This window comes from Neophocaena asiaeorientalis, unplaced genomic scaffold (assembly GCF_003031525.2).
Source record: "Neophocaena asiaeorientalis asiaeorientalis breed wild unplaced genomic scaffold, Neophocaena_asiaeorientalis_V1.1 scaffold11, whole genome shotgun sequence".
Lineage (NCBI taxonomy): Eukaryota > Metazoa > Chordata > Mammalia > Artiodactyla > Phocoenidae > Neophocaena > Neophocaena asiaeorientalis.
Genome location: NW_020173124.1, coordinates 2,495,523 through 2,516,057, shown reverse-complemented (window position 1 = coordinate 2,516,057; position 20,535 = coordinate 2,495,523). Strand labels below are relative to the sequence as shown.

The window sequence follows — 20,535 nt, the reverse complement described above, 5'->3', positions numbered from 1 at the left end:
TATAGGACCAGTGTTCAGCCAAAAAGAAGAAATATTCACATAAGTATTAATTAGTCTTCTGACAAGTTTTTATTTTATTTTATTTACTTTATTTTATTTTTTGGCTGCATTGGGTCTTTGTTGCTACTCACGGGCTTTCTCTAGTTGCAGGGAGTGGGAGCTTCTCTTGCTGTAGAGCACAGGCTCTAGGTGCGCAGGCTTCAGTAGTTGCAGCACATGGGCTCAGTAGTTGTGGCTTGGGGGCTTAGTTGCTCTGTGACATGTGTGATCTTCCCTGACCAGAGATCAAACCCATGTTCCCTGCATTGGCAGGCAGATTCTTAACCACTGCATCACCAGGGAAATCCAATGAATGTTATTATCAATTTTACTGTCTTCATTTCTTTCAGTGAATGAGCTTCTGATTTTTAGAAGCCAATTTCAATTCATAGCTTATGCAATATGTTCATATACTGATAGTTACAATAGACACAAATTAATCTTTCATATGAAGCATAATTAATGAAATGCTCTTGTTTAGATATTAAACAGTAAGAAACATACTTCAGTAGTTTAAGATAGCTTTATTCCATTGATGGCAATTCATCAATTTTTAGTTTTTAAATATAATGATTCTTATTTCTTGACTAATTTCTATGTATTGCACGATGTGTTGTGTTTTCTTTTTAATTTTTTTTTAACCAAAGTAACTCATGTAAATACTTAACAGTTACCTAGAACTGCCAGCACTAGTAATGTGTGCCACATACTATTTAAATGATTTTGTTTATTAAACTACTTAATCTGTAAGACAACCCTGTGAGGTAACGCCATTATTATTTAATTTTAAAAAAGGGAAATGGAGGCACTGAGCATCTATGTCACAAGATCATATAACTAGCAGGTGGTAGACCCAATATTTGAGCCCTGTATCTTTGTTTCAGAGTCTGTGAACGTAACTCTTATACAGCATACTTCTCTGCATGTTTCAACTTTTACGCCCAAAACAGTAGTCCTCTGACCCACCCAACACCTACCTTTAATTCCTGCTAACCAAAAGGCGACAGCTCTCAACTATTTTAGCTATTTCTATCTATATTTAGCCCCATATTTTTAAATAATATGAATTTATAGCTATTTCTTCATCTTCAAATTCGCAACATTATTTTTTCCTACTGTGAAAATTGAGGATTTAGTTATCATAGATCTCCCTCTCCCCCATGGCCCACAGACACATACATACAAACAAATACATATTCTCTTCCCCTATCCTCCACGTATAGTGAAATCATTATTTAGATTGCCTCAATACTCATTGTTTGCATGTTTATAACCACATAAATATTATTTACAGCTGGTGTTGTGTGCATATGAAAGAATCAGGACATATGTTAAAATATATTGAGAACATAGCATTTTTGTAATATTAAACTGAGAAATAGAGGGTATGTCTTCTACACTGCACGTTTTACCCTAATAATGTTTCTTTTATTGTACAATCTTATGTTTTAGAGTTAATAATTGCCTTCTTTTACATTTGCTCAGTATTGTTGTCCGTTTACTAATTTGAATTCTCAAATTAGCTCTGACAGAATTTAAAACTCTTATCAGAATAATGAAAAATATGAGGCATTAGGTATTCCATCAGTTTGTGTGTGTGGTGGAAGGACAGAGAGAGGAAGTAAATATCCACCTCCTGCAGCCCTCTGAGGATTTATTCCAGTCTGGAGTGATTCTGCTCTAGGGGTGTCGGCATGAGACCTCTCTTCATGCCCTCTTTGGGAATCCTATTGCGTCAGTCTTTTCCAGTAGCTTCTGAGAAGTAGTACATGGAAAGTAAACATTCTAAAACCTTGCTCACCTGAAAACATCTTTATCTTCACATTTAATTGATAGTTTGACTTGAAGTCAAAGTCTTAAATGGAGATAATTTCCCATCCGAATAACGAAAGTATCCTCCATTGTTCTCTGTCTTTCAGATTTTGTAGTAAGAATTTCTGCATCATTATAGTTGCTGATTTTAATGTAACAACTTTTTCTATAAAAGTTTTTAGAATCTTCTTTATATCCCCAGTGTCTTACATTTTTTCCCATAATGTGATTTATATTTTAAAAAACGAAACAAGTTGATCATGTTTAGTACTTACTAAGCCTCTTTCTTCTGAAAGCACATCTTTGTTTTGGGAAAAGTTCTTGGGAGGAGTTTTCTCTTTTGATAATTTTTCTATTGGGTTGGCCAAAATGTAACATGGAAAAACCCAAACGAACTTTTTGGCCAACCCAATATTTTCTCTGCTCTTTTATTTTGCAGCCACTGTTAGATGGGTGTTGACCTCTAGAATTAACCTTCTAATTATCTAATCTATTTGTTCTCCTTTTGAGACAGTTCTTCAATTTTATATTCCAAATTTTCCTTTGAATTATTTCTGATATCATATTTGTTTTCATTTTCAAGAGCGTTTTCTTGTTCTCTGAACCCTGTTTAATTGTATAGTATTCTTGTTCCAAGATTTTTCTTTTCTCTTGAAGATTTTTAGCTGTAGCTTTTTTTTTTCCTTTTTCTCCTCTTTTTCTTCCTTTTTCATTATATTACTTATTTCCTGTTTGTTCTTTTGGATTATATCCTGCACTTTAAATGTTATTGTTCAACATATGGTGATACTCCATGTCTATTCATTTTAAACTTGGAACTGTAAAAATCAAGTGCGAGTATTTTGTGCAGGGGTGGAACTTTTTGATTGGTGGGTGGCACTATACCACAATGAGACCCATGTAAAGATTTGTAGTTCGTATCAATTGGACTAGACAGTTTTCCCAGAGAGAACTCTATAATCATATTCCTGGGGTGGGCTGGAGGGGAGGTGGACATGGCCCTAGGCACATGCATAATTTCTTGGGAGACAAGTAGGGGAAAGGAGTAAGGGCTTTCACCACTTAAAATGCAAAATTTTGCTAAATCATTCATCATTTAGTCAAATGGCTCATCCATCTCCTCAGCTGTCCTCATGCCCCCACGTCTAGAACTACACAAGTTCATCCTTTCTAGAAAGTGAACTCTTGTCTTTGTGGATGTGGGGAAGGTGTAACATTCCAGTTGCACTGGCTGAGGAAAGAATCTGTGGTCCAGCTGCGAATTATATAGACTTTCAACCATTTATTTCCCATCCCACTGTGTATCCTGATCTTCAGAAATAACAGGTACCTCCAATTCCTAAACATTTCAATGGCTTTGACCTGAATTAGATTAATACTCTTTGATAGCTTCCCCTCTCATGTTGGCAGTTATATTTCAGTTTTCTTTGTCCTGATAAGTCAGTTTACTTTCCAGTTTTGAAAGTGTATGACATCTTCCGTGCACTCTTGACTCTTGTCATTTTGGGGATATATCTATGTTTATGCCACATTTATTCATTTACTATCATTTTTTGTGAGATAGATGACTAATATTACCTGGAAATATAGATTAGTATACAGTAAATTTGCTCCTGTAAAATGATTGTCAACTTTCCCAGAGAAATTAATTTAAAACATTTAGTTTTCTTTTAGTCTTATTTTATTCTTATGTTTCTGACACAAATACACATTGAAATATTTAAGGAAGATGAAATTTTCTGATGGATAGGTAATCACACAGGTACTGGATATTGAACTGCACAGAAGTGCATGAGTTGATCACAGTAAACATACCAGGTCTGGCTGGATTGAAAGTCATTCAAAGGAAGTGTTCTGTAAGCTTTAATATGCTTTTCTTCAATCCTCCTAAGTATTGTTGAGAGAAAGATACATAAGAAAGAGAAAGATAACAAATATAGTATGTAAAAATATATGTAACAAGTTTGTTACAAAGTAAGTTAATATGGCCATCAATACAACCAAATAACAGTTATGAAATAGCAATATTACTTAGAATTCAGTGAAAAATGTGACATTTGGAGTCAGTTACCAGTTTCAAACAGTCTGGTTCTGTTGTTGCCACCTAAAAAAAGACTGTCTGTGATTCTCTCTTTCTGTTCTTTTTTTTCCTCTTAATTGCCGTTTTTTCCCAGACCAGCTGTAGCATCTACGTCCTGACTTTGATCCAACTACTTACTTTAACCCATAGAGAAAATGTCTCCCATAGACTCTGCATATATCATTGCAATGTCTCCATTCTTGACAAGCTTGCTGTTTTAGCACAATAGAGTGCAAGGAGAGCTGCATGAAATGAAGCTCCCACATACTGGGAAAGAGTAAATTAAGACCTCTGTTTAGTAAATATTGGCACCCAAATGCAGTTCTTTTCACCTAAAATAATATTATGAGTATATGTGATTGAAATTGCAACTGAGGCCCAGGAATCCAATGTTAGTTAGTTTCTTTGTTTTTCATGGGAAGTCATGCTTTAAAACACTATTCTCATTTGATTGAGGATATTAAAGTAGGAAGAAAAGACAAATATGCAAATAAGTGTGCGATATATTGTTCCTTTCAAAATCCATCATAAGGAAATTATGGAAACAACTCTTTGACACGTGGAGGCAGAAGGGATTGTTTCCATCATAAGAATATGTGGTAGGAAATATTATATACATGATACAATAAGAAACTCTTTCTATTTTTTTTGGGGGGGGGAAAGGGAGAGAACAAAGGAATTTTAAAGCAAATTCCAGACTTCATCATTTTATTCCTATGTACTTGGTATATATACCTAGATATACTAACATCTTCTTACATCCACAGTAGCTATCACAGCTAACAAGTTGAATAAAAATTATTTTCTCATTCAGATGTCCTCAGTTCTCTCAGCAATATATTTTTATAGTTGGTCTTTGAATCAAGATCCAAACTAAGTCTACACATTGCATTTGCTTGCCGTCTCTTCAGTCTCATAATCCAGAATAGTTCCTTCTCCCTCACCTCTTCCCTATCTTATTCATGCTATTGACTTGTTGAAGAAACCCAACCAGTTGCCATGTAGAATGGCCCATATTTGCTTCTCTGTGGGGTCATTTAGCTTGTTCCTCCATTCTTCATGTTGTTATAAACTGGAAAATAGCCCTAAAGTTTTACTGGATTCAGGTTTATTATATCCTTAGTAAATAGCCCACATCACAGGCACATAGTTACAGGTTGCTCCATTTTTACTGGTATTAGTGATGATCAGTGAGTTTAGGTGGTAACAATCCAATGCCCCCACTATGTACTTTCTCATCAACTTTTCCTATAATGTTTGATCTTTGCCTGAACCAATTATTCTAATAAGAATTGAAAATGAATTATTTTCTAATTCTATTATTCCTTAAGTATTAACTATAATTTTCTATAAAGGAATGTTTTTCCAAAGTGGAAACAAGTATTTGTAACATGCTACTATATTTATTATATATTATATAAGGAAGGAGATATATATATATATATTTACCTATATTTATATCTATATCTATATGTAAAGTAAAAGAAAGGATAAACCAAAGCATGAAAAAAAATGTATAAATACTGAGAGGAAATAGGGTGAAGGGAATAGGGACAGAATCTAGAGTTTTCTGAGTGTACCTGGCTTGCAGATTTGAAGTTGAAATTGTCCAATTATATGACACAATTCTGAAATAATTTTTATATTTAAAATGAAGTTTATAAAGATTGAAAAGATAATTCCAAAGTACTGAACCTAAATATGTATACAATTGGTGATGGAACCATACAGAGAAGAGTTATTACAAGTGCCTTTAAAACACAGTAATCTGACTTACTATTCCTAGTCAGATGTATTCTAAGGCCAAAAAGAAGTTTCCAAAAGATCTTAAACTGTTTTCATCATATTGTTTATGATAGCTTTAGTATTACTAATTCTAAAACTATATATATAATATATATGCATATATATGATAGTGTATATTATACATGATAATATTACTAGAACAAAGATTTTCAGCACAAGAGATATAAAATAGATTAAGTTAAATAAAAACTCTGTTATCCTAAATTAAATTGAATGAATATGAAATAAAGGTATAATTTCTCATAAAAATATATATTTCCTAATGCTTTTACTGAAAATCATGGAAATAATGATCAACCTAATTATAATGAGCACTTGTACTGTTAAGATTATAGTTTCTAAATGCCACTTTTCTCCAAAAGAAAGTGAATATTCTTAAAGAAATGAGTGATATCAAGTTTGAGGTAGGAAATATACAAAGTAAGCCTACATTTTGTCAGACCAAAAGCAATGAAGCTATCAAAAAATAGCTGAGGTAATGTCAAAACGACTCAGGAGCCACTTTAAAGAGTCAAAAATCGGAATACTAGATCATTAATAAAAAGAATAATTGCAATAAGCCAAAACCACATCAGAAATGTTTAAATCCATTATAATGATCCTCTTTATCATTTTGTTCTTTGAGAGTACATCTTGCCGAGATTAAAAATACTACTACTAGAGGGCTGGGTACATATCCTGTACCTTTCTCAAACACATAGTGCAGATGCTAATGGCCCACACAAGCATCAAATCCATCATCGCAGTAATAGGGTGCTCTAATCCAGTGATTACCATGTTGTGCTTTATGGTGTGCTTTCAGGGTGTTTGCAAGTTTCTTTCTTAAGATTATGCCAAAATCCATTTACTTAAAAACCAATGCTCTAGCAACTTCAATTTGTGAAACAAAGACATAACAAAATTTGAATGTAAACCCGTATAGTTTTGAACTCAAGAATAAGTAGAAAGTTATTGTGCAGAAAATAGCTGTAGAAAAAGTTTATTTCTTTAATTTGAAAATAAGTTATTGACTTCACATCCAGCTTTTTCTCCAGTAAGCTTTGTATAATAATTTCACGTTACACAAACAGACCTATGTATTACAGTAGCACCCAAGGGCATTGCTATAAAAGAATTGATATTTATATAGATGTGCATGAGTTATTGAGAAAGTGCAATTCATTTTTCACACATTCTTCTTAAGAAAACAGGAAGTATATATATATATTTTGTTTTGTTTTGTTTTGTTTTGTTTTCAGTCATAATCCATTTCTTGACAGTTTAGCATGTTGTAGGGGATTAGATACCAGAAAGAAAAAAAAAGAAAAACGACAACAAAAAAGCCTTTTAAAATGAGATGACACAGAAGTGAGAAATTCTCAGAACTCCAAAATGAAATAAAAGCAGGAAACTGGGAAGTAAGAAAAGATCAAAGTAAGCTTAGGATCAAGGCATGGCTTTCATCCTCAGAGTTTCTGCTGAATCCCAGAGTCACTGAGCTTCAGTGTTGATAACTAAATAGGACATGAGACAAGCCTAGGATTGGCCAAGGTAAGTAAGCTGATAGGAGAGCCTGGCATAATGTTGACAACCAAAGGCTATATAAAGGATCAGCAAGAAATATTAATAACTTGTGAAGATTTGTAACTATTAATTGGTCCTCACATGGATTAATATATCTAGTTACATGCTGTTCATGTGATTTGAAAAACCTGAAAACAACTCAGAAGTGATCCTCGGCAACTGGCAGAAGCAAATGTGAATACCTTTCAAATAACACACTTTAACCCAGTTCTCAAAGAATGAGCACTTTAAAGTTAAGAATTACAATATATACAAGGAAACTAGCATTATATGTGAAAAGCAACAGAAACAGAACTGTAAATTCATCATATATTAGATATAGAATATAAAATACTTATGATTATTAAGACTAGTAAGGAAATGGTGTCTTAGATTTGGTTCCCTAGGAACTTGAGACAGGAATTTGGATAAATATGTTTTTCTGAAGGAATTATACAAAAAGCCTGTGAAGGAGGGGATAGAAAGGAAAAGAGGCTGATCAAGTGTAAAATTCAAGTAAAAATCTCGTTTTGGCTTAATCCACAAATTAAGGATGGTGTCCAAAGCATAAACTGATGTGTTTGTGTGTGTGTGTGTGTGTGTGTCTTAATTCTTTTTTCCCTTTCTTGTGTGGAAGTTAAACATTTATTCTCTGTTATTTTAATAATCACCTTGGCTATTTTTTTTTTTTGTGGTACGCGGGCCCTCTCACTGCTGTGGCCTCTCCCGTTGCGGAGCACAGGCTCCAGACGCGCAGGCTCAGCGGCCATGGCTCACGGGCCCAGCCGCTCCGCGGCATGTGGGATACTCCCAGACCGGGGCACGAACCCGTGTCCCCTGCATCGGCAGGCGGACTCTCAACCACTGCGCCACCAGGGAAGCCCTACCTTGTCTATTTTTATATGTATACTACTGGCAAGGATAAGGAGCAAGGGAACCCTCATGTCCTACTGGTTTGGCGTGGAAACTGGTACAACCACTTTAGAAAAGTTTGACAGTACATAGTGAAGTCGACCATGTGTGTGGCCTATGACCAAGCACTTCCACAATTATAGGTCCTGGACAAACTTCTGAACGTGTGCACTAAGAATGTTAATAGCAGCATTGTTGCAATATTACAAATATTTGGAACAACTCACATCTTCATCAGTAGTAGAATGAATTATAATTCTAATTATACAATAGAATACTGAGCAGCAATGAAAATGAATGGAAAGCTATGTGTAACACATGAATGAATCTCAAAAAGCAGGATGCTGAGCAAAAGAAGTAGAAGAATATATACAGTATGATTACATTTATATAAAGTTCACACACAGGCAAATTTAGCTAATATATTTTTATGGGTACATGCATAGTTATAAAATTTTAAAGAAAGTAAGGGAATGATTAACACAATTTAGTTCGATGATTATCTCTGGGTTTGGGGGAGGAGGGGGTGCAAGTAGGAGAAAGCAAGTTTTTTTTTTTTTAATTTTTATTTTACTTATTTTTTTATACAGCAGGTCCTTATTAGTCATCAATTTTATACACATAAGTGTATACATGTCAATCCCAATCGCCCAATTCATCACACCACCACCACCACCCCCTTGTTGGATTCTGTTTGCTAGTATTTTGTTTAGGATTTTTGCATCTATATTCATTAGCGATATTGGTCTGTAATTTTCTTTCTTTGTAGTATCTTTGCCTGGTTTTGTTATCATGGTGATGGTGGCCTCATAGAATGAGTTTGGGAGTGTTCCTTCCTCTGAAATGTTCTGGAAGAGTTTGAGAAGGATGGGTGTTAGCTTTTCTCTAAATGTTTTTTTCCATTTGCATGGAATATCTTTTTCCATCCCCTCACTTTCAGTGTGTATGTGTCCCTAGGTCTGAAGTGGGTCTCTTGCAGACAGCATATATATGTGTCTTTTTTTCGTATCCATTCAAGGAGCCTGTCTTATTTAGTAGGAGCATTTAATCCATTCACATTTAAGATGCCCTCTGCCTTTTCATCCTGTCTACCTTTCTGTGAATCTGCTAGTGTTGGAGGGTCTCCTGTAGAGGCGGGGGGTGGCTGTGGCTCACGGTGGGACAAGGACACTGGCAGCATAAGTTCTGGCAAGTACTACTTGGCATGAGCCCTCCCAGAGTCTGTAAGAAAGCGAGTTTTTAATGCTCTTTCTTCACCTGGGTGATGAGGACAGAGTGCTGATGATGCTTTGAATGGTTTATTTACATAATTTGATGTAATTTTAATGTGATTAACATCAAATATTTTAGAACTTTAACTGATAGGCACCTTCATATACCTTTCCTTACTCAACTATCTAGTTAATACCCTTAAGATTTTTCTCTCATAGTATCACCGTTTATCTTTAATAGAAGAACTTACAGTTTGTAATTATATATTTACTTGGATGTTTATAGGTTTACTATCTGTTTCCCCACTAAGCTACCTGTTCCCTGAGAGCTGAAATTATGTCTTTTTTGTTTACCACTGTGATGTTCAAAAACAGTTTCTTCTAGATGAAGTCGTGTATGGTCAGATTTTAAGGTTTTGAGAATTTTTCCATCTATGAAAGATGAGTTTTACCAAAAGTGGAGGTGGGAAATTTTTCTAAAGCAATTATGCAACCACTCAATTAAGTGAGATAACATGTAAATAGAATAGCACAATACATGGTACATGGGAAGTACTCGATAAATATCAGTAGTTGCTGGTGTTGGTGTCGGAGCTCTGCAACTTTTTATTTAACTCTACCACTCACAGTGGTTGGCTAAGCTAATACCATCATAGTCACTCTTTCTTGTTGCTTATGTATACAAATGTAGAATATTTTGCCAATTCATGAATAGTGGTTATGGAATCAACAGCTGAGAACTAGGGGAATCTTACAGGGCTGAATGTAACTGTTGTGTTTTCATAGTGATTAACAAAGGTCCATAGATTTGGGATAGAGGTTGAGTGGTGAAGCACTTATTTCCTAACTTTAATCCTCAATCACAAGTATCTTAGAGTGATTTATTTCACTATTTTAGAAACATAGTAGCATCTGAAGTCTTTTATCAGGAGAAATTCCCATTAAACAAAACCAAGAGATTATGATAACATTAAATAAGGGGACATCCTTGAAAAATGGATTAGGACCCTAGAGTAAAGAAATCAATTTAATGAGCTTCAACCACCATTAGTTGTAATGAGATAAAATAATAAATATGAAAGCACAAGCAAATAATTTATGCAACTTTTGTTTTTGCTATATATACCATTTTTAAAACCAGATCTAGGATGATATCTACTCACTATGAAAATCATGGTAATGTCAGGGATGATAACATGAAAGAATGGCCAATGGCAATTGTAAGAAGCTGTGGAATGAAAACTGAAAGACATTTCTTCTTTACCAGATGTTAACATATGATTTAAAAAATTGTGTATTAGAATCAATGAAATAAGGCTTGTACACAAATTAAACTCTGATATTAAATGTATTCCTTAGTGTGGATTGTGACCAAAATATTTGAAAGCCACTGCCCTAGACAATGCATTTTCTGTTCCTCAGATTGGAGTTAGATGGAACATTGTAAAAAGCATACATACATCAGACTGTTCAACTACAGTGCCTATAAGAAACTCTTTGGTAAATTAAAATTAAAGTAATATTTCTAAAATTGACACAAAAATTTCCACGTACATTGTGAAGTTGTCAGTCAAATTATAAATTAAACCAACAAAAAACATTTCATTAACAATGAAATATGACAGCTAATCAAGACTGTGTACATAATACTTGCACCAGTAAAGACTTTGATCCACCAAACACCAAGAAATTGGACAGCCATGCAGATATCTCAAGGCCACAGACCCTTAAAAAATTGTCTTGTTTTTCTGTAAAGTATACAATTCATTGCCAGTTATGTGTAATCAGTTTTGAAATAATTAAAACTTGAATAATAGTAATAAAATAACCACAGGCTATCCATATTATTTGCTTAAGTTGCTATGGAAAACTTGGCTATTTTTGTTTCTGCAGAGTCAAGTGCAGAAATGAGCAGATTGATAAATTTATAAACATCATGGAAAGAATTGTAGAGAGGAACTGGAGCCACTCGAATCCCATTTGGATCCCGTTTGTCACACTGTAGGGGAAACAAAAAGTAAAACCACAATAATGTTGGCATCATTCATATAATGGAAATCCACATTCAAGAGAAACTTACATAAAACATTCATACTGATTTCCCTAAAACTTAATATATAAGCAATTTTTTTCACTTTAAGTAAAGCATAGTGTTTCTATGTTATTTGAAACTCCCCTCTTAATAATAATTAAAATATTAATGGGTTGGTACATGAATATCCTAAGTACTTTCCTGAAGTCCAGTCAGCAATGATCCTTTTTAAGCAACCAATGGATCGAGTATATAGTTTATCTGTGGAGAGACCCTGGAGAGACTGGAACCCTTGTACACATTTCAATGATTGAGAACCTCACTGAGATCTGGATAGTTTTAGTTATATTTCCATTAAATTCAGTAATCCCTAATCTCATGAATTGGGCTCAGATAATTCATCGTAGTCTGAAGATCACTATGACTGTCTTTAAGAAACACGCCCTATGGGCTAGACAATATAATAAATGGTTTATGTGTGCTGGCACATTTTATTCCATAACAACTTTTGAGCTAAGTATTTTTGCAGCAAAAATACAGATGAAGGATCTGAAGTCAATAGTTGTTTACTAACTTTCCCAGGAGCACATGGCTTGTAAATGGTAGAGTGTGATTTGAAATGCTGATATTCTGATTTGTGTCTTCAGAATCTGGGGATACCTCTCCTAAAGGTTTGGAAGGCTGAGTGCAGCAGTTTCTAAATCTGGAAATAGATATGTTATCACCATTTTTCCTGAAATTACTCATTAAATACTTATTAGTTCTCTTCAAGAGACTAAGAGGGCTACTTAGGCCCAACAGTTAAAAAAAAAATTCCATACAACATTAACACTCTTAAGATGTGTCTACACATCTTTCTTGACTGAAGTGAAAACGTTGAAAATAATTTAGTTCAATCAAACAACTAAGTAAGACTGATTTCCTTTTTCTCCCTCTACTATATTGTATGTTCTTTAATTCCACTTATTCAATAAATATATAATAGGGTTTTCACTAAATTTTTTTCTGCCCAAACTATAATGAAAATAATGGATAAATTACATAAACTTTCCTGCAACCAAAATTTGTGGTTTCTTCCCTTTTATCAGAAATTACAGATCTCTGTGCCCTTCAGTTAGCACAGTGCTGAATACTTAGTTGGCATTTAACTTATCCTCACTGACTGATGTGAAATAAAATGGAAAAATGAATAAACAAAAAAATCCAAATTTTATCCTCAACATGCAACCCATAGAGAAAAACCTGGTAGCAAAGCAAGAGATATACGTACAACCACTCCTCTTTTTTCTAGTTCTTGGAAAATATATTTAATTGGAATAGAAAATGTTAGGGTTAGCTGGCAGCCGCGATCCTCTATACGGGATGGAGTAATTATGTTCACAACTGTTTTCTTGGTTTCTGCTTTATCCTGGCTGAAGTGATGCTTGATCATGTATTCCAGATAACCAGTTAGCAACATAGATTTTCTCCTCAGTGCTTTCATAGTTGCTTGCCTAAAGATCTGCAGAATGAGAAACAATCAGGTTCACAGTTTCTTGTTGATTTATAAAGAAGCAAAATTTAACTGTAAATCACACATAAAACAAGGGAAATGCCCACTTTTGACCTTTCCAATAAAACATCCGTTTTAGATAATCTTTTTGTGAAAACATGTCCTCTTTTAAGTGCTTTGCCATTGAAAATTAAACACAAAGTGTCCATGACAGAGAAACTGTACAAATGTCATTTAAACAATACTTGCAAAAGCAGAAAAATATAAGTGAACATAATGTTCCTTCAGAGTTATTTTAAATTAGCTTCATATAATTAGTACAAGTAAAACATACCTTAATAAATGCATTTAACTGTTATAAATGTCAAAAATTTTCCTCCAAACATTTTATACAATCATAATCAAGATTTTTTTCTATTCCCATATAAAGTTTGTTTAATCCACAGAACGGTGCAGTAAGAGCTAAACGCTTATGTGGAAGGCAATGTTACCAATATTATTTATATTCGTTTTACCAATTCCTAAATCTCCTTCAGTTTAACAGCAAGAAAACAAGTAGTTAAATAGTGATGCTAAGCTTGGTCAGAAAAGCAAATAATGTTAGATAATGCATGTATTATTACTGAAGCATTTGGTCTTTCTTTTTTTCTTCTTTCATCATTTTCTCCCCTGCTAAACTCTAACACTGGTGTGAAAATACTGCCAGTTGCTGCGTGAGGTGTCTTATATTAAGATGAGTGACAAAAGGGCACAAAATAACTGGTATTGGAACATTAGGGGTCAGAACAGACATGCTTTTCTAGCTTATCTCTTAAGGTCAAGTAGAGTTTAAAAATATATTCTACATATAAGAACTGAAATAACTGCAAACAGAGAATGATGCACTGGCAAGCCACTTAATGTCCCTATTCTGTATCATGTTATGCAACTGAGCAAACATAGGGTCATTTGGTGATATCTATACTTTATGAAGTCTATGAAAATAGTTTTTTCTCTATATACACATGGCATGTGTGGGCAGGCATTCTACTAGAACTCAACCATTCAGGCATAGATTTTCTTGACCTATTGCATGGAAGCTATAGATGTGGCTGAAGGAGAGGATGGGAGTTGTATGTAAGGTAATGTCTTGAAGGAAGAGAGGAAAATCAGAGGATAGAAAGCTATCTGCCTCTCTTCCCAACCAGACCTCATGGACTGTGTCTGCAGCCTGGGAAGAGTTCAGCTGCAAATAGAAGCTGAGGTCTTTGAGGTCCATGTCAAAAGGCATCTGACATATTCAGTGCAAAAAACTGCTACTTTAGACCAGTTACATGGACTTTGGTAAGAGGCATCTCTTCATTTCCTGTGTAAAACAAAATGTCCATAGATTTGGCACAATGAAGACTCAAGGGAACACCTCCAAGATTTGGATCAAGAGAGCCTGATCCAAGAATCAACATTTGTACAGAGGGCAGGAGCAGGGACAGGTAAGGTGTAGCCCACCAGTGGTTTGGCTGTCAGGTTTGGAATTTAAAAAAAAAAAAAAAATGTGACAGGAATCTTTACAAGCTTCTCTTTGGAGATTAATAATAATTTGAGGACATTTTAATTATTTAAATAATTCTAGTACACTTTCTGGATCTGCTTTGGGACCCATAAGATGCAGATGGGGACAATGTGTAAAGTAGTACTTTTAATGGTATTTCATTTGTATTCATAGGTTAGTAAGACTTTGGGGAATATTAAGTTTATAGGGGTTTTTTTTAATGAAGTTTTTTGCTCTTGCAGATTTGATAACAAGCAACCAATTTTTTTTCATGACAAATGTGTCAATTTTAACATATCATGACTCTTTGTTAGTAATAAAATAACTTTTAAATGTAAAACTAATTTCCACATTACAACCACAACAAGAGAAGCTGCATTCTGAGGCGTTCGTAAATTCTTCTCAGAGTGTAAAAGTCTCTACTGAGGCCTCAGATAAAAATATCAAGAGGGGATAATAGGAGTTAACAGTGAAGTAGAATAAATGTCCCTTTTTTTTTTTTTTGCTTCTCATTATTTTCATGCTTTCAGTACTGTGAAATATTTTTTTTTTAATTAGGAAAAATGAAAAGTGTAGTTTGAAAATATTCAGCTTATAACAGAATTCTTGGCAGAGTTTCCACTATTTGGGTGAGTTTTCTTGCTAACTAAAATAAATGCAAAGCTAGAAAAGTTAGATATGTTTAAATAGGAAAAATAAGTATAGCATGATGTTTTCAATTCTTAAATTCTTAAAATTGGCTCCCTAATAACTCTGAGGAAAGACAGAGTACATTTCTTCTGACTTGCCCTGTATTTTAATTGAATGCTCTAATTTTATATATTTAAGCTATTTATTTAATTATATATTTATGTACTGAAAAAGTCTAAAATTGTCTACCTATCACCACATAGAAATATGACCCTTCAAAATACAATATAAGTATTGTTTAATTTCAAGTTAGTAATTAGAAGGTTGAGGTGACCTCCGAAGTAATCTGGTCCAAACATCTTCATTAAAAAATTGAGGCAAATGAATTCAAGAGTAGTTGTCACTTGTTGAAGGTCACACTTAGTGTCCCAGTGAGGGATAGAGTATTTGCCTCCTGCTTCCTACCTTATTGCTCTTTCTCTTGATCCACAATATTTTTTAAATTATTGTACAAAAGATTAAATAGGCAGCACTATGAAGAAACAGTTTGAAACTAATTATAAGGTGCTATTTTTCATGGTATCCATCAATCAATCAAATACACATTAATTGTGAACAAAGCCATAATTAATCTTTTTTTAAAATTCTCTGTATTGCAAATTCGAAATCATATCCATGTATATTGATTCTTAAGTATAGAATCTCTTCTTTGGTTGGCATTTGACTGTGTAAGAATATTTTTTGAAAGGGAAGTAGAGATAACAAAGAAAGGTAGCTTGATTCATGTATTTATTTCTTTCATTTACTCAAACTTCAGCTACATGTCTCCTATATGCGTAACTTTTAAATAAATTAGGTAAGTACTGAATAGGTTAATTCACTGACACATGGCAAACTCAGAAACATCTAGAAGGTACAGTGTTTTAACAGTTAAGTAGAGAATGGGAAACAATGAAGCGTATCATTTTGTAATTTCAGAATTTTGTAATTTATAATAGGAAGCAAGAATTTTGAAAACACCTTCTTTAACACAAGGTTTGATTACTTAAAGATAATTTTGGTTAGAACATAGCCTCGACAGTGAATGATTTAATAAGATATCTCCAAGAGGATGCAGAGAAACACTTAAGTGATAAGAAGCTCCAGAGCAGTGTACATACCTCTTCTGTGGCATTTAGAGTCTTTTTCTCAGGTTTAAGTTTAGATATTAAAGGAGAAGATAAATCAGTCTTCATATTCCAGCTGAGAATAGAAACCATGTCTAGGTGACTATAATACAGTGTGGAAGAAAACTATTGGTAGGGAAAATAGGAATAAGACTTCCTGTGGCAGAAGAGGTGAATACTGAAGAGCAGTCAATCCACTGCAGAGAATACCAAAGTGATAGTGTCTAAAAGACATTTTCTAGATACGGCTAGGAAGTCATTTGCAAAGATAAAATCAGAGGAAACTTTAAGTACTAGTTTTTCCTAAGGTATTCCTTGGTGCCTTGTTTTTTCTTACTATAATTCATCTTCTCCCTGATACAAACTTTCAAAATAAGCAAAACGTTATCTTCTTTTAAAATGTTTAACGGGGGACATCCCTGGTGCTCAGTGGTTAAGAATCCGCCTGCCAATGCAAGGGAAACGGGTTCGATCCCTGGTCCGGGAAGATCCCACATGCTGCAGAGCAGCTAAGCCTGTGTGCCACACCTACTGAGCCTGCGCTCTAGAGCCCACAAGCCACAACTACTGAGCCCTTGCGCCACAACTACTGAACCCATGCACTGCAACAACTGAGCTCGCATGCTGCGACTACTGAAGCCTGCATGCCTAGGGCCTGTGCTCCGCAACCAGGGAAGCCACCGCAATGAGAAGCCCGCGCGCTGCATCAAAGAGTAGCCCTGGCTCGCCGCAACTAGAGAAAAGTCGGTTCGCAGCAACAAACACCCAATGCAGCCAAAAAAATAAAATAAAATAGAATAGAATAAAATAAAATAAAATAAAAATGTTTAACAGAAGTGTTCCTCAGGTTGGATATTTTGAAAGCAAATCATTTGATTTGCCGAGTAGATTTCATCACCCCCCTTAAAAAGATTTTTTTAAATATGTATCACTGCCTGTGAAATCTTGTTACTGGGTCTATTTCAACTTAAAAAAAAAAAAACCTGCCCCAAAGTGAAAACAGCACAAGCTCCATCTAGTGGTCATACCGAGTATGTGCTCTTTAAATTGGGATGAAATGAAATGAGTTGATTACTACTATCTAGTGGTGAAGCTGTATAAAAACAGCGGAACTTGACGCTGCTGTCCAGTGGCCAAAATGAGAAGCTGCTGTGAATGTTCACAGAATTCTAGAATTTTAAGTTTGGAAGAGATTTTGGAAGTCTTTATCCGGTCACTCATGCCAGAATACGCCACAGTAGAATTTCCTAAACCTAGATGATTTTAGGAGGCTTTCAATTTAAAAAAAAACAGAAAATCAAAATTTTATTTGAATATCTATATATTTAAAATCTCTATTGGAAACATATGTATATTTACTTAAAATATATTTTACTTAAATGTATGTATATAAAATATATATTGCCTTAATATATGTATGAATACTATTATTATATAGATATAATTATTAACAATATATACTTAGATAAATTTAGTCTTAATCTGAAATTAATGAATATCCAATATTCCAAATAATTAGTTAGGAGACATATATATGCATTATATGTGCGTTAAAATGAATAGATATAGGTAAGTACCCTATTATTTAGGGTGAGACTAATTTTAAGTAGAAGCATGAATGAACTTAAAGAAAAATATTGAGCCAATAATAGTAGAAATTAAACATGGATATAATGTTATAGAAACCCCAACGAGGAAAAAGAAAATCTGCCCTACCTCATGGGACAACCTTACTCATCTTTGGTTTACTCTGACTATTCATACTCTCCCCAACCCCCAAAGTCTTCCTATAGTTTTGTCACATGGCAGTTTGTCAGTTCATTGACTCACGGAACTAGAAGAAACAGAGTCCCCAGTAATCACAGCATCGTCCAGCACACAATAATTTCTTAATAAGTAAGTGTTTGAATGAGTGAATTAATTAAGACTTAAATATTGCATGTTTGTTTTGTATAGAGAGAGACCAGTAGAAGGTTAAATAACTTATTCAGGTTCACACAAATTCTAAGTGGAACTAAAAATATGTCACCCCATATAAGTTTCATTGAACATTTATTAAGTGTGCCAAGCCTTGGGTTGGGGGCTGAATATATAAATAAAAAGTGACATTAGCACACAGTCACTGTCCTAATGGAGAACCCTGCCCTTCCTCCATTGTTTATGCACATTGCATATTAATCTAGCTGATTAGCAGATAAACAACATGTCTCAGGTAAAGAGAAAGGTAAAGATGTGGGAAGGCTGAAGCATAGATCACTTACCTCTAAACTAGCATGTAAGGAACAGACCAATAGAATGGGAGGATTTGAAATTCGGAATCCATTGACCCCAGGGATTAGCTGCAGTTCTGAAAAATTAATATTGTGTCACTTTTATAGAATGTGCCTAAAAAGGTATCCTTTATGGATTTTTTATGACAGTAACGTAGAGAGGAAAAATATAAGACTTAAAAACTTTTCTTCCTGAGATTTCTGAGATATTTAAGAGAAACGCCATGGACCTAAAATACCGGCATATTTCTCCTTCACCTACAACTTCCATCTCCTCTGCCCCCACCTTCATAGCAGCCTACCAAAAATTAGAGCCCTTAGACACAAGACAAACATAATGTCATCTAGAAGATTTTCGGCACCCCATCCTCTGCCCTCTCATCCCCAAGCCAACATTCCTTGTTCTGCTCCATGCTTTGCCTTTCTATTATGAAACCAGGTCAACAAGGGGAAGATATCAATATTCGAATGGCTTGTAATTGTAATGTCACCCAAAGGCAGAAATATAAATGAAATGACCTAGGAAGGTGACTTTTAACATTAGGATTACTGGGTCAAGTAGCTTCTCGGGAAAGAAGAAAAACAAAGGCTTTAAAAAAAATGATCTGCCTAAGTATGATATATTAAAAAGGTAAATTAATATCAGACATTATCCTAATTATAATTAATTAGATTGAATATTTGCAAGTTAAATCCAAGAGTTAAAACTGCTAGTTAGAGATAAAGTTAAAAACTAATACTAAGAGTGAGAATTTTCTGGGTCTTTAGAGATGCATCTAATTAAGGCTAGTCAAACTATATCCTGTGGGTCAAATCTGGCCCACCACTTGTTTTTGTAAATAAAGTTTTATTGGAACGTAGCCACATTCATTCATTTATGTATTTCTGTGGCTGCTTTAGCACCACAATGGCAGAGTTGTGTATTTACCACAGAAACAGCATAGCCCCAAAAACTTAGCATATCTCCAGTCTGACCCTTCACAGAAAACTTTTGTCCACCCCTGATCTAATCCAGCTCCCTCATTTACAGATAAGAAAACCCACTACAAATAATTTAAATAACTGGCATAATAACAGAGTTCATTATTTCAGCAGCCAAGATAAAACACAGCTTTCCTGATATGACTGAAGAGCCCATCTTTATTCTTTGCATCTTGGTTGGTGCAAATGTGAATATATTTAAAATCCTATCTCGCGGTTGGAAGCAGTCTGGAGGATCAAATTTAAGTTTAATTCTCACATTTAGGAAGTTCTCTGTATCCCATGTGATGGAAGAATAAAGTCACTCAGGAAAAAGAAATAGTGCAATTTGATAACTCCCTGCGCATGGTGTACTTTCATTTCTACCCATTGGGGTTACTATTTGGTATGTGGTGAAAGCCACAAAAGAAGGAAAATTTGGGAAAATAGAGGGATAAAAATGAACATTTATTAAATAGTATGCTACTTGGTTTATAGCTTAGAATGTGTCCTGCCCTCAAACGAAACCCTGAAATAGTTATTATTATTCACATGAGATATGTGAGGAAAAAACCCAAAAAATCCAAAATGATAAATATGTGCAGCATCACAAAACTATTAAGCAGCAGAGTGGGTTTGATACCTGAGTCTCTCTGGGTCTGACTCCAAGCCAACAATTCCTTCCTGTTTTCCCTGCCTGATGTTTTAGGTACTCCATATTGATGAGATCTGAGTACTTTAGATTTCACTTCTTATTTCCCTACAAAAGGATAGGCTCAAAATCATGCTAAAATCTATGAACACTTAGTTGTACACTGAAGAAATGTCATTTCTTATTTTAAGAATTCTCAGTGGCATTTTCAAAGTGCACTCTCCATGAGGCATGTATATTACATATCATACAAAGACGAAAATTGAAATAAAGTTAAGACAAAGTGACTTGTGAAGTAAAATTGAATACACTTACTGTTATCCATCTTAAATCTGGTGCTTAATTCATGGCCAAACCATCCCACTAACCTGAAACATAAATAATAACATTTGATATTTTGGTC

General features: G+C 34.4%; 1 protein-coding gene across 1 annotated transcript in view; it reads right to left on the bottom strand.

Moving 5' to 3' along the window:
• Window positions 1–10,269: 10,269 nt before the first annotated feature.
• Window positions 10,270–20,535, bottom strand: part of KYNU (kynureninase) — a 93,096-nt gene continuing 82,830 nt past the window's right edge. The window contains exons 11-14 of the mRNA XM_024744101.1: window positions 20,448–20,500; window positions 18,512–18,597; window positions 12,705–12,935; window positions 10,270–11,401 (exon numbers count right to left, since the gene is read on the bottom strand). Coding sequence (XP_024599869.1) covers window positions 11,255–11,401; window positions 12,705–12,935; window positions 18,512–18,597; window positions 20,448–20,500 — 517 coding nt within the window. The 3' untranslated portion in view covers window positions 10,270–11,254. The remainder of the gene's footprint in view (window positions 11,402–12,704; window positions 12,936–18,511; window positions 18,598–20,447; window positions 20,501–20,535) is intronic.